The sequence below is a fragment of the Dipodomys spectabilis genome, unplaced genomic scaffold (genome assembly GCF_019054845.1).
Source record: "Dipodomys spectabilis isolate Male_0828 unplaced genomic scaffold, ASM1905484v1 ptg000095l, whole genome shotgun sequence".
NCBI classification, from domain to species: Eukaryota; Metazoa; Chordata; class Mammalia; order Rodentia; family Heteromyidae; genus Dipodomys; species Dipodomys spectabilis.
In genome coordinates this window covers 39,376,234-39,390,947 of record NW_024870772.1, presented here as the reverse complement: position 1 = coordinate 39,390,947, position 14,714 = coordinate 39,376,234, and the positions used below count along the sequence as shown (strand labels likewise).

At 39.7% G+C, this 14,714-nt stretch overlaps 1 protein-coding gene across 15 annotated transcripts in view; it reads left to right on the top strand.

Annotated features, from left to right (window-relative positions):
- The first annotated feature begins 11,359 nt into the window (after positions 1-11,359).
- The window catches only part of Supt20h (SPT20 homolog, SAGA complex component), a 35,430-nt gene continuing 32,075 nt past the window's right edge, over positions 11,360-14,714 (top strand). For 14 of the 15 annotated variants that reach the window (XM_042685347.1, XM_042685344.1, XM_042685353.1 and 11 more), the window contains exons 1-3: positions 11,360-11,481; positions 13,081-13,148; positions 13,843-13,942. In XM_042685347.1, coding sequence (XP_042541281.1) covers positions 13,940-13,942 — 3 coding nt within the window. In that variant the 5' untranslated portion in view covers positions 11,360-11,481; positions 13,081-13,148; positions 13,843-13,939. The remainder of the gene's footprint in view (positions 11,482-13,080; positions 13,149-13,842; positions 13,943-14,714) is intronic. The other variant, XM_042685341.1, reaches the window with a different exon arrangement.

The following is a 14,714-nucleotide window of genomic DNA, read 5'->3' as shown; positions in this document are numbered from 1 at the left end:
CTAGCCAGCAAAATGCTGGAACAGCACCAGCCTTGAGTAAAAAGAAAGCCTAAGGAAAAGTAAGAGGTCCTGAGTTCATCCTCCAGTACTGTCACAAACATGCACAAAAACAATATGTATGTAGTTTTAGCAAAATACAGAAATACACAGATCCTAATTATCTGGATTTATAGTCTTCCTGTGACATTTATATTAACACAGTATCTCCCCATGGAAACTAACTGAACTACAAAGGTTAACTCGCAGGCCACAACCAATTTTCAGGGTCAACAATTAGTTGGGCATGTTGATTAATAGGCAAATACTTTGACTTTATAGTCTATGCAATTTGGATTGTAAAGGTTTACCCAATTAACTAAAACCTTCTCTGAACTGACGTCTTTCTTGTCTTTATCCAGGAATTGTGTAATATTCAAAGCATATGCTACACTAGGCACTAGGAGAAATTCTGAGTCTAAAACAATCTGTCCGCAGGAGCTCTTGATAATATTTTATATAATATTGGAAAGGTTTATCTTATTTCCTCACTGTGTGTAGATTTTATGAGCTGCATTCAACATTACTGTACTGAACAGAAAATTGCACAGGTGATCAGATCAACCATTTCTCACCTCCTTCCTCACCAACTACTATTTATTATTAACCAGCTACTCTAATTAAAGCAGTCTGCTAGACATGAGGCAGTGATAAAGAATAAAATGTATTACCTCTAGTCCTGGAGTATGAATATATCAACTTCTTTCATGACTTCTTTAGAATTTCCAAGGAAATCAAGTCATTGGGCTCCCAAGGGCTCTATGAAGGAAATGTAGCCTGTGCTGGACTTAGAAACATACACAAGACTTTCATAGAAAAGAAGAAAGGGATGTTTAAAATAAGGAAAATGACATAAAGGAAAGAAAGGAGAATGTTTGTGGTAAGTTCCTAGAACCAAAAAAGAAACATTGATTTTGGAATGCCTATTTATTTTCAGCAATACTGTGGAAATTTAAAATGCAAATGAATAATATAAGAACTTTCTTGTCCAGAGAAAACTAAAATTGAATAAAGAGAGACAAAAAAAAAACAAAGAATTGTCCTCAACTGTTTTCAATACACATAGGTAAATCTGAACCTGATAACTTCAGAGGAAGAGTGGGACTGGAGAGATGGGGAAAGAATGAAGAAGGGATGTCATTGAACAAGATGCATTGTATTCACAAATTGATATGTTGAAAGCCCTTTGTACAACTACTCAAAGATAATAAAGGTGCTATGATGTGGTATGAAGGAGTAATGAGGACATAAAGACATTAATGGCCAAATCTGCAACAATATGAAAAGAATTCTCTTTTTTTTTTTTTTTGGTCCAGTCATGGGGCCTGAACTCTGGGCCTGGGCGCTGTCCCTCAGCTCTTCAGCTCAAGGCTAGCTCTCTACCACTTGAGCCACAGCGCCACTTCCAGCTTTTTTTTCTTTTTGCTTATGTAGTGCTGAGAAATCGAACCCAGGGCCTCATGCATGCAAAGCAAGCGCTCTATCCTTAAGCCACCTTCCCAGCCTTGTGAAAAGAATTCTTAAGAGTAGTGTTTAAGTCAGGCGCTGGTAGTTCACACCTGCAATCCTCGCTACTTGGGAGGCTCAGATCTGAAGATCTCAGTTCTAAAAGCCAGCTTGGACAGGAAAGTCCATCAGACTCTTACCTGTAATGCACCACCAAAAAGCTGGAAGTAGAGGTGTGGCTCAAGTGGTAGATCACCAACCTTGAGGAAAAAAAGGGGGACAGGGCATCCCATTACTGGCACAATTTTTTTAATAAATTCGAAGTTTTGTTTCAAAAAAAAAAAGAATAGTGATTAGGTTGGATCATAGAAAGTAAATAAGTATAACCACATGTGCAAAGCCAGAAGGCATCTTAAATGGGCAGATGTTAGGAGTTTAGACTTCTTACGAAGTTATTTTTACCATGCTAAGTCATCTCTCCTCATACAACTCACCATGGAGCATTTTATCTCTTCCCGTTTTATACCTGTTTATTATAACACTTTGGGTGGGACTTAAATGTTATTCAGATGTTATTTAGATCCCAACACAGTGGTTTAATTAGGAAACTCTAATGCAAAAGAACACCTTATTCAGCCTCAGTGTTGGTAATCTATCTTTATATGGCTTTCTTGGGTTGCTATGCTAATATGGAAAAGATTACTGCTTAGGGGAACAAAATTAACTAAATTCTAGGTCATTAAATAGTCCCTAGTCTAAATACAAACATGCCAATCATTCTAATTACTCCTGACAGGCTCTTTTACTTCCAATTTAGATTACTCTATGTAATACCCTCTTTTTAAAAAACTAAAGAATCTTATTAAATGATAGCAAAGCTTTTCTGTTTTAATTGATGAAATGTCTCTCTTGCCATTGAGAAAAAACAAACATTTTCAAATCTCCTTCAATTTTAAGATAATCTTGATAACAAAATGCCAATCACTCTCAAACTTCTCAGCAGGCTTTTTGGAATGCATAATCCATAGATATGGGACTCAAAAGTGCCCAATCCTGATTTTTATGTACCCACAGGAAGGACTTCCCATATTTGCCGAAGCAAAAGTATTTTCTTGTTGTTGTTGCAATTGTGTGGCTTAAACTCAGGGCCAGAGTGTTGTCCCTGAGTTTTTTCCACTTAAGACTAGGCGCTACCACTTTGAGCTACAGCTCACTTACGGTTTTCTAGTGGTTAATTGGAGCTAAGAGTCTCATGGACTATGTTGCCAGGCTGTCTTTGAAAGGTGATCCTCAGGTCTCTCCTGTATAACTAGAATTCCACTGACACCTGGCAAAATGTCTTCTTTTGCTCACATTACCCTACATACATAGACCCATTCTACCGAAAATGGAATTACATCATAATTGAGCCTTCAAGGCTGAAACCTATTTTTCATCTTTAGGTCTTTAGTTTTCTAGTGTATAATACTACCTAAATAGTCAGTGGCTAAACAAATTGTAGAAATAAAAGTAATGGCGTTATCTTATGATGTGCAATACTATCTTAAGCTAAATTGTACAAAAATTATTTTTTAAGTTAGCTGAATGCCAAGGGCATACACCTATAATCCTATCTACTGAGAAGGCTGAGATCTGAGGATCACGGTTCCAGCTTAGTCTGGGCTGGAAAGTCCATGAGACTCTTATCACCAATTAATCCTAAAGCTAGAAGAAGATCTGTGGCTTAAATTGTAGAACACCAGCTTTGAACACAAAAAGCTAAGGGACTGTGCTCAGATCCTGAGTTCAAGCCCAGTATCAGTACTAAAAAGGTTAAACTATAAATTTCATAGCATCGCTAACAAAACTCACAGTAGAATTTTGAGCTTCCTGTAAAAATTACTGGAAAGAGAAAATATTCATTGAACTTTATTTTTTGGAAACTAGGAACCCAGCAAACAGAGGAGAAATCCTTGGCAGCTCCCTATCTTAAATATTCCTGGGGTTGTAATACCCAGCATTTAAGGAAGCGGAGGTTTGGAGATTCATGAATTCCAAGCTGGCCTAAGCTACATCGGGGAACTCCGTCTCAAAAAGGAAAAGCAAGAAAGAAAAGAAAAAGCCGCTGTAGAAGAGAGGTGGAACTCAGTGGAAAGATGTATTTTTGCACACCTGCTGTCTCAAGTTAGTTCCAAAGGCCTTAATGGTTAAAGTCAGCATTTCTAGTCATGACTAGTTCCTATTCTACATTTTTTTGAACTCTAGTATATATCAACTCAGGTCACAATTTTTTAAAACTCAGATCACTTTCCTCTAGAAGACACTTTTGTGAACCATATTTTTCAATATACAAGAGATCTCCAAGTCTTCTATGCAAAGCTTCTAAAATGGTCTTTTGTGACCATTTGATTAAGACATTGTCAATCTGGACTGATAGTAAATATTTGGGATAAAATATTTCTATGACTTCAAAAAACTCACCACTACTCAGGAGGCCCACACATAAACAAATGCAGTACATGCCCTGCTATCCAGCATGATAAGGATCAGCAATTGGTTGTTAAATGAGAAAAGGAAAGTCTTACCATTCATTCCCCTTTTACTATTTTAACCAAGCTTGTTGTATAGTTGTTTTGTTTTGTTTGAGGCATTGTCTCATTATGTAACCCCTACTTAGTTGAAGATACACAGCATCCTCCTACTTCTACCTCCCAGCTACTAAGATTAGAGTAAGCACTCACACAGCTAACCTGGTTATTTTATACATGTAAAGCAGCAAATTAACTGAAATGCTTAGGGATATCAGACTTATAGTTTTGCAGTGCTGGGAATGAAACACAGTCTTCCACACATTTAGCAAGTCTTCTACCACAAGCTTTATCTTAAATACTAGAGCATGTAAATCTAACAAATGTAATTTTATTATAGTGATAACAGTCCACAATGGAAAACTTATCCTGGGAAACGTTCATTTGGAGTCTAAAGCAACTAATAATTACATATTTAAGAATCTTTTTGTCCAGAAATTCCTAGTGATGACAACTTGTTTTAAAAGATTTTTTTCACTCCTAACCAAAAATTAAGTTCATATTCTCCATGGTCAGCATGCACTTATTTTTAAGGGATGTTCTGACCTCTAGTGGCTAAACTAAGTCACTAACTTTACCTACTGAATCATCTTAATGCTACAAGAGACAAACATGTTTCTAATGTAAAGCAATAAGCAAAATTTCACTTCCATTTATGAAATATTCTCAGAAACTGTCAGACCCATTGACCAAATCTGCTTTAAAGCAATATAGCTTATTCTGCGTATTCATGACCTGGGAACACGGATTTAAGTTACCTGAATGACATGTTCCATCACAGAGGTTAATCTAAGGGTTTTTTTTTTCTTTATTTTTTTCTTAATTTTATTGTCAAGGTGATGTACAGAGGGGTTACAGTTACATACGTAAGGTAATGATTACATTCCTTTTCTAACTTGTTACTTCCTCCCTCATTTTTCTCCCTTTTTCCCTCCCCTCCCCCCTCCCCCATGTTGTACAGATCATTTCCAACATACTGTCTTGTGAGTCGCTGTTGCATAGGTTCCTTCCCACTTTGTCCTTTGTCTCACTATTTCGTTGTTCTCCTTCCCTTCCCTAGTTTAGATAAACTTCAATACAACACCCAGGGTACCAAAATCAAATACAGTGACAACAGGGGGATAACCATAGCGGGGAAAACACAAAAGAAAAAAGAAATCATGTAATACATTGAGAACAACAACAAAGAAAGACCTCTTGTGTCCACGTCTTGGAGTTCTTTTCACTTAGCATCATCTTATATGGTCACACGTACATAACTATTGAGGTATTCTGCTCATCTGCTCATCTGAGGATTTGTTTTTGGAGGATTTCATTTTTTGAGTTCTAAGTATATTTTAGATATGAAGCCCTTGTCTGTTGTATGGGTAGTGAAGATCTTCTCCCAATCCATGGGCTTTCTATGGATCTTACTACCTATGTCCTTTGCCATGCAGAAACTCTGCAGTTGTTTTTGTCTGTTTTTTGTTGATCGTGGGGCTTGAACTCTGGGTGTGAGCACTGTCCCTCAGCTCTTCAGCTCAAGGCTAGTACTCTACCACTTGAGCCACAGTACACTTCTGGTTTTCTGAGAGGTTTATCTAAGAGTCTCACGGACTTTCTTGCCCAGGCTAGCTTTGAACTGTGATCCTCAGATCTAGGCCTGTGAGTAGCTAGGATTACAGGTATGAGCCACCAGCACCTGGCTGGAAGCTCTGCAGTTTCATGCAACCCCATTTGTCCAACCTTTCTTTGATTTGTTGTGTTTCTGGGGCTTTATTAAGAAAATTTCAGCCGGTGCCAAGGAGTTCTAGAGTTTCTCCTATTCCTTCCTATAATGTTTTCAGGGTGTCTGCTTTTACCTCAAGGTCTTTCATCCATTTGGTATAGCTTCTGGTGCAGGATGATACATAAAAATTTAACTTTACTTTTTCACAAGTGTTTAACCAATTTTGCCAACACCATTTTACTGAAGAGGCTGTCTTTCTTCCACCCTATTTTTATGTCTCCTTTATCAAAGATTAGGTGGCCATAGGTCTGCAAGTTCATTTCTGGGTCTTTAGTTCTATTCCATTGGTCCTCAGGTTTGTTCTTGTGCCAGTACCAAGCTGTTTCAATTACTATAGTTTTGTAATAGAATTTAAAGTTTGGTATTCATATTCCTCCAGCACTGTTCTTTCTGCTAAGGATTGTTTTTGCTATTCAGGGTCTTTTAGTGTTCCATATACAGTTTTGGATTGCTTCCTCTATTTCATTAAAGAATGAGGTTGGGATATTGATGGGTATTGCAATGAATTTGTAGATAGCCTTTGGCAGTATTGTCATTTTCATGACGTTGATCCTCCCAATCCAGGAGTATGGGAGGTTTTTCCACTTCATTAGTTCTGCTTTAATTTCCTTTTTAAGGTTTTTGAAGTTTTCATCATAGAAGTCCTTCAATTCTTTAGTTAATTCCTAGGTATTTTATTTTGGGGAGAGGGGAGTCTATTACAAAAGAAGTTACTGTGCTCTTCTCATTATTGGCATATAGAAAAACCAGTAACTTGAGAGTACAGTCTATGGGATTCTTTAAATACAGGATCATGTCATCTGCAAAGAGGGAGAATTTTACTTCATCTTTCACTATTTTGATTCCCTTTATGTTTGCATCTTGCCTTATTGCTCTAGCTAGAATTCTAATACTATATGAAGAGGAGTGGAAAGAGCAGACATCCTTGTCTCATTCCTGAATTTAGAGGAATGGTTAGCTTTTGCCATTAAGTATAATGTTAGCTGTATGTTTGTCATACACAACCTTTATTATACTGAGGGATGTTCTAACAAGTTTTATAGACAGAAAAGTCAGGAATCAAAGCATGTCTACAGCATACATGGGTGGTATCTATGGTTTGTCAAGTACATATTGTAGATGGTGTTTGGTGTACAAGAGGTGGGAGTATGGCAGCAAGGCAGGGAATAGTGTAGATGCAGATGTGTCTTTATCATATTCATAGCTCTAGGTTGCTAGAGGCCACCTGTGTCAATATGGCAATGCATTCCCAAGATTTTAGCTAAAGGTCACTTAGGATTGATACCAAGGTGGATAGTAAATGGTGGTTTAAAGAGACTACAGCCAAAGTCAGCAGTCTGCAGGATCTTTTTTTTTCCTAGAAAGGGTCTCAGTTCATAGACCAGATTAACCTAGAACTCATGATTCTTCTGCCTAAAATTCCCATGTTCTGAGATTTCACAGATCTATGTCCTTTAGTATCTTTAATATAGATGCAGTTTCTTTTCAAATCTAACTTCAAAAATCTAAATTTCATTTAGACTCCCAGGTCTAATATTCTATTTAGAGGAAATTTTAAAAAAAGTTGATAACTGCATTAATACAAAAATCAGTCTCTGTTATGGGACATTGCATGCACCAAAGATACATTGTTTTTGCTTTTGTTTGTTTCTTTGTTACTGGGTCTTACTATGTAGCTCAGAGTGTCCTCAAACTCAAGATCCTACTGTGTCAGCCACCCAAGTGCTGTGTTTACAAGTGTGTACCACCTTGTCCAGGATATTTTCCCAACTCACATAAGTGGGAGGGAGAAGTGTTATAGATCAAAATCATTACTGTTATATATCAAAATTATCATATAAAACAGACACAATGTGTGGACTTTGAACAGTTTTTGTAATTGACAGGAAAACACATTTTTATTAGATATGATACTATAGGAACTTTTTTTTTCAATATTGAGGTTGGAACTTGGGAGCTGGAACTTTTGTCTGGTCGTGTGTGTGTGTTGGGGGGGGGGGGGTCTGGGAGATATCCCTGAGATAGTTCTGTTGCTCAAAACTAGTGTTCTACCACTTGAGCGACAGCTCTACTTCTGGCCCTTTAGTGATTAAATTGGAGATCAGAGTCTCATGAACTTTTCTGCCTGGGCTGGTTTTGAACGGAGATCCTCAGATCTCAGGCTTCTGTGTAGCTAGGATTATAGGTATGAGCCACCAGCACCCGTTTTAGGACCTTGAACTTTTTTTCTTTTCTTTTTGTTTTTCTGCCAGCCTGGGGATTTGAATTCAGGGCTTGGGCACTACCCCTGATCTTCTTTTGCCAAAGGCTAGCATTTGAGCCCAGCGCCACTTCTTGTTTTTTCTGTTTATGTGGTACTGAGGAATTGAACCAGGGCATCATGCATGCTAGGTAAGCCCTCCACCACTGTCACATTCCCAGACCTTGCATTTTGAGGCAAGTATCCCACTGCTGAACCATGCCTGTAGTCCTTTTTAATGCTGGTCATTTTTAAAGTAAATATATTTCTTCCTGCGCAAACCACTAAACTGCCATCCTCCGGCTTTTCAACTCCCATCATAGTGAGGATGATAGATGTGCACCATGACACTCAGTTTCTTTCCTTGAGATAAAGTCTTTCTTTTCTGCTCCATCTGGCTAGTCTGGAACCAAGTTCCTCTAATCTTAGTCTCTCACATAGCTAGGATAACAGGCATGAGCCCCTGGCACCCAGCTCAAACTTTTACAATATGATATTGGTACAATAATTACTTCCTAAAATAATCTCTTGGAAATACATAATAATGTGCTCATAATTGGAGTTTTATTATTAGAGAAACTAATTGCTACTGTAAAGGCCCAGAGGCACAAATAGGCTTGGTATTTTCAGTTAACAGGAAAGAAGCTAATGTGAAGTTAATAGGGGATAGAGTAGAAAGGAGTAAAAGCTAGTAGGGAAATGGGGAAATCAGGGTTGTATAAGATTTTTTAATGAGATGAGAAACTATTAGCCTGAATACTGACTAGGTGACTTAGCTGAATTTCTAATATTCACCCCTCAATCTTGTTCATCTTTAAGAACAGGTTGCCTGAAGGCTAAATATTCCTCTTGAGGTGAGCTTGCCAAAACCTGTTAGTTCTAAGATGGTTATCAGAGAGAATGCCAAAGAACCTCAAACTTCTTTATGATGCCACCTACAAGGTAAATGATACACCTTTTAGTGCCATGATAGCAGCTGGTAGGAACCATAAAAGGAACTAAAAGAAGTGGCACCAAGTTCCCAGAAAAGACATGAATATTCTTCACATGTATTAACTGATCCCTCATTTCTATATCTATAAACCCTGACCCTCTGCTATAGCCTAAGGGTGAGGAAGTTGAGAAGTCAATTTGGAACTTTATCTCCCACTTCTATTCTTGGCCCAAACTAAAATCTCCTCCAGTGCTCAACAGGTTCTCGGTCATTATTAATTCCATAATTCTGAGTTCGAAAAGGGATCTCATTTGGGAACAAAAACTGCTAACAGGAGCTCCCAGATTATAATGAAATGGACAGAAGGGCAGAGCAGGAGGCATGCAGAATCAGTTTCTGTCAAATCAGTACCTCAGGAGAACCATGTCATGATAAGAAAATCACTGCTCTGCCAGGCGCCGGTGGCTCATACCTGTAATCCTAGCTACTCAGGAGGCTGAGATCTGAGGATCGAAGTTCAAAGCCAGCCCGGGCAGGAAAGTCCATGAGACTCATCTCCAATAACCACTAGAAAACCGGAAGTGGCACTGTGGCTCAAGTGGTAGAGCACTTGCCTTGAGCTGAAGAGCTGAAGGATAATGCCCAAGCCCAAGCCCCACAACCAACCAAAAAAAAAAAAAAAATCACTGCTTCTTGAAGTAGGTAGGAAGAGGAGTCCTCCTATTATTAGTGGAAGGATATAAGACATGTTTTTGTTTTCTTCCATGTCCAGAAGCTTGAACTTAGGGCCTTGAGCTGCTTTGTTCACTGCTACCACTTTACCACTTGAGACTCACCTTCACTTCTGGCTTTTTGCTGAATAACTGAGATAAGAGTCTGATGGATTTGTCTGCACAGACTGATTTCAAACTGTTGATTCTCCCATCTCAGCTTTCTGAGTCACTCCAAATGGTTTGAACTGGAGCTAGATAGCAGTTTAGGCAGTCTTTACATTCTTTTTTTTATAACTGGACAGTATATAAATTTTTGTGTAGTTGATTATTTTAGTCCTCTAGGCCTAGGTATGAACCAAATACATCCTTACTTTCCTTAGCTCACCGATATGTCTACCTACTACCTAGTAATTTTCCCTGCTCAAGGACTGGAGAATTTGAAGAATCCTCTATTTTAGGTTTGTTTTGCAAATCCTCACTGCTTATATTTAATCACTACCTTTCATTTTCTTAAGATTTTTTTTCCATCAGACCTACTGCTCCTAAAATACCAGGTGACTAGGAAAGAATGTCTCAGAGCATAGGAAACATACAAAATTGAAGCAGAGATACCAAACTCATTCTGACCCATTAAGCATTGGCAAGCTCAAGTGAAAATTCACAACTTTTTATCAAAAAACTACTAATTCTTTGTTACACTACAATATGTCCAAAGTGAGCCAGCCAAACATCATACTAAGTGGAAGACAATACACAAAAGACGTTGCATATCCATTTATACGAAGTATTTACTATACATAAACCCATAGTCCAAAAGCTGTTTTGGCAGGGGCTGGGAGAGAGAGGAATGGGAACTAACTACCTAGTGAGTTCTGGTTAAGTTTTGAAGTTACAAAAGTGCTTTAGGACTAGAGGTGACAGTTGCCTAACATTATGAATGGATTAAATGCCACTGGAGTGTACTAAAAATGGTTCATTTGCACAAGGCCACTGTGAATTTCACCTCAAAAACTGCTTCAAAAATACAGAATTACAACCAGATCCCACAATATGCACGGTTGATGCAGTCTCTGATATATTTTTCGAAACATTTGTGGGGAGGTTTGAACTCAGGGTCTTGTGCTTGATAGGTAAGCGTTCTATCACTTGAGCCACATCGAAGCCCCAGTGTCTGAATGTTTTAGAACCGGTCTCTGGGGGGGGGGGGGGGGGTTAATTTTAAAAAATCATTAGCATTTGATCCACTGTGGAAAGGTGTGTGGACTGACCAGTAAAGGTAGGTAGTAATGCCCCGCCACGTTTCACGTTTCTCCCATCTATTCTGCAGTTTCCAGCACCGCAGGGAACATTCTCCCTCCCCCTCTCTCTAGCTCTCTCTCGCCCATTTTCCAGGCGCCCGACGCCAGTGTTTGCACCGAGCTCGTAGGGCAGGAATCTGCCAGCTTCCGTTACCCATCCCGGGTACCAGCCTTCCGGCCAGTTCCCCGCCTTCCAAGTTTGGCACCCTCCATTCAAGCTCCGCCCCTTCCGCGCCGGCACCGGTCCCGCCCATTCCTGCAGTCGGAAGTGCGGCCTCCGGAACAGGTGATTGGCTGAATGTAGCCGGGATAAGTGATTGGCAGCTTTGTCTCACCGCGCCGCTAAAGGGGCGGTGGGCGTTGCGGCCGGGGCTGAGGTAGCGTCGGGAGGCCCGGCGGGGGCGGCGGCCCGCGCAGGTGCACCGCGGCCGGCGAGTGGGTGGGGAAGGCTCGCGGCTCCGAGGCTCGACCGGGTGCAGGGTGAGGAAGCCGCTTCCCGAACCTTCTGTGAGGGGTCTACGGGTTGTGGGGCGGAGGGCGACGGCATAACTCTGCCGCCGGGCCCTGCAGGCCTGAAAGGGGACCTTTGGGCGGAGGCCTTGGCCGTTCGCGGAGGCGCCGAGCCGCGCTTGGCATTTTCCCGGAGACGTCTGAAGTTCCAGTCACCGGTGTTTCCGGGAACTCGTGGGAATCTTGCGCGGCGCTTTCGGGGGAGGGGGTGGAGGGAGGGGGGGGAGGTTTCGTGGCGTCCATGTTGGATAAAGGCGGGTCGTGACCCCGCGCGGTGGGCGAAGCTCTGCAGAGTTCACGCCCGGGGTTGTGAACCGAAGGTCCTACGCCGGGAACGAGGTTCACCCCCGTGGAACTCCTGGATAGTGACATTCATTTCGGGGCCCGGCCACGGTTTACCGGGCGTGGAGGCCTGAACTTGGAAAACACCTGTGCCTCTAAGAAGGATCTCCGGTTGTCACCGCACGGGTCGGGGAGGAGAGGGTTTCTTCACATTCCCTAGTCAGACTGGAAACACAGTCCGGAATTCAGTCAGATGTCTGGGGTTCGATCGAGCACCTGCTGCTGTGATCGATCCCTAATGATCAAAAGTTTGATCAATAAAATTGTTAAAAGCTTTGGTTAAAGGAAAAGTTCGTTTAAAATTTGGTTTGAACTAGAACTTTGGTTTGAGTGGTCCGAACATTGTAATGTTAGAAATAAACCTACTAACGTGGAAAATGTGTGTGTGTGAGAGAGAGAGAAAAAAAAAAAAACCAAACGGAGCGCCAGTGGCTCGTGCCTATAATGTCACTTCTGCTAATCTACTACTAATTTCATGTCATTTAGGGGACTGAGAACAGAGGACCAAGAGTTAGAGCAATCCCAGGCAAGCAAGAAAGCCCCTGAGACTCTTATCTCCAGTTAACCACCTGAAAGGTGGAAATGGATCTGTGGCTCAAGTGGTTGAGTATCCATTAGCCTTGAGCAAAAAAGCCCAGGGACAGCGTCCAAGCCAGGATTTCAAGACCTAGGACTGGCACAAAAATAAAACCTAGTCTAGCTATGTGATATTAGGAATATCACTGGATCTGAGTGCCTTTATTATAGAAATGGAGCCAGTGATAATTATGATTTCTCACACGTTCAGGTAAATTATGTATAGGGCAGAATATTTTGTAAGAAGTAATGAAGTTACTGTGTTATATTCAAATAATTTAAAGTTACAACCCCCCCCCCCCAGTCAATTTAGTTAAAAGTTAATTTCATAGTAATTACATTTTACCTGTAAGTACTTATATCCTCATCTTAGGTTTAATGGTTATCTTTACCTAATTCAACTGAAACCCCCTATGAGCAATTCAAAGATAGAATTAATGTTACTGGTTTTTAATGATTAACTCTGCAGCCTACATGATGCCTGTAATGTATTAGAAGATTAGCTTCCTGCATCCCCTTTGTGTAGCTTTTGGGAGATTTTGTTGTTTTTGAATTTTTCTTTTACTTGACCTGACAAAAAAAGGATCTAAACTTTGGGTTTTACCAAAAACAAAAAAGTTTTACATGGTATATATTACTTTCTGTTAACAGAAGTTGTGCTTGAGCTTGACTGTGTATGCAGCAGTGGATACAGAAGTTAGCTGAAGGATTAGATGCAAGTAAGCTCTATTTCTCATTCTTCCATACACATATATTATCTCTGGTAAGAAGAGAGGACAGAACAGTGGGCCTTAATTCTAACATCACCTAGAAAACTCCAGAAATGCAGCTCCCTGGACCCTATTCCAGACCAGTTAATCACAATCATGGGAGTCTGCAGAGGCATCATATAAAACTAAAGTTCAATAGGTTACTTGGTTTTGAAATCAGGATAAGAATCCCTATATTCCAGGGAAGAGGTTTTTTTTCAGGAAAAGAAGGGCAGTTGTTATCTGGAAAATGTAGCCTGTATTGAAGGAGAAAATATCTGTAGAGATTTTTTTTTTTCTTTCAGCGGACATGATGAGTTCTATCATTTGTGAAAATAATTGTATGAAGCTAGTGGGCAGACTCTTAGAATAATTCACAGGAAATGTGAGAGTTACAGTACTGATAAGTCAGCACATTTATTCTTTTATCTAACAATGTTCAGTATTTTTGAGAAAAAGGAAGTCATGATTTTTAACTTGAAATCCCTCTTATATTATTACCTAGTTGTAAACTGCTTTTCAGCAGTGAGAACATAGATGAATTTTATTGTGGAAGTTATTAAACCATATTAAGAATGTATATACCTCAAGTATTTCTCTTGTTATTTATTGAATCTTTTCTATTCATATTAACATGAGGGGTTTGTTGTTTTTATATTTACAGTGAATATATATAAGTTTGATATAAAAGACATGGTTTTTACCTCACTTCACCAACACATATAAGTTCCCTTCTTTTTGGATTCCTATGTGATGCCACAATGGTAAGCTATACTCAAATTTGTATTTGTTTTGTCTCCATAAAAGTATTTGTATTAAACTGCTAGCTGTATAAATTAACATAATTAGGAAATTACTTAGCAGTCATGTGCAGAATCTATGTGGTTCATCTCTTGAATCTGTTATTACAAGTTATATCATTAATCCCAGTATTCTTACTTTTAATATTATTGCCATTTTCTGAATCATTGGCGAGGAAGATGTGTATAAATAAAAATAATTTTCGCTTAGATTTTTTTTAATTTTTTTTTTCTGGTTGTGGGGCCTGAACTCTGGGCCTGGGCACTGTCCCTCAGCTTTTCAGCTCAAGGGTAGCACTCTACTACTTGAGTTACAGCTCCACTTCAGGCTTTTTCTGTTTATATGGTGCTGAGGAATCGAACCCAGGGCCTCATGCATACAAGGCAAGCATTCTACCATTGAGCCACCTTCCAGCCCAGGTTTTTAATTTTTTTTTTAAATTTTATTGTCAAGGGACTACAGTTACATAAGTAAGGTAGTGATTATAATTCTTGTCTAATTTATTATCCCCTCCCTCATTTTTCTCTCTTTTTCCTTCCCCCCCCCCACAAGTTATACAGATCATTTCCAACATACTGTCTTGTGAATATCCCACTTTGTCCTTTGTCGCACTATTTTGTTGTTCTTCTTCCCTTCCCTAATTCAGATAAACATCAATACAGTACCCAGGGTACCAAAATCAAATACAGTGACAACAGGGGATAAACCACAGAAGGAAAAACACAAAAGAAAAAA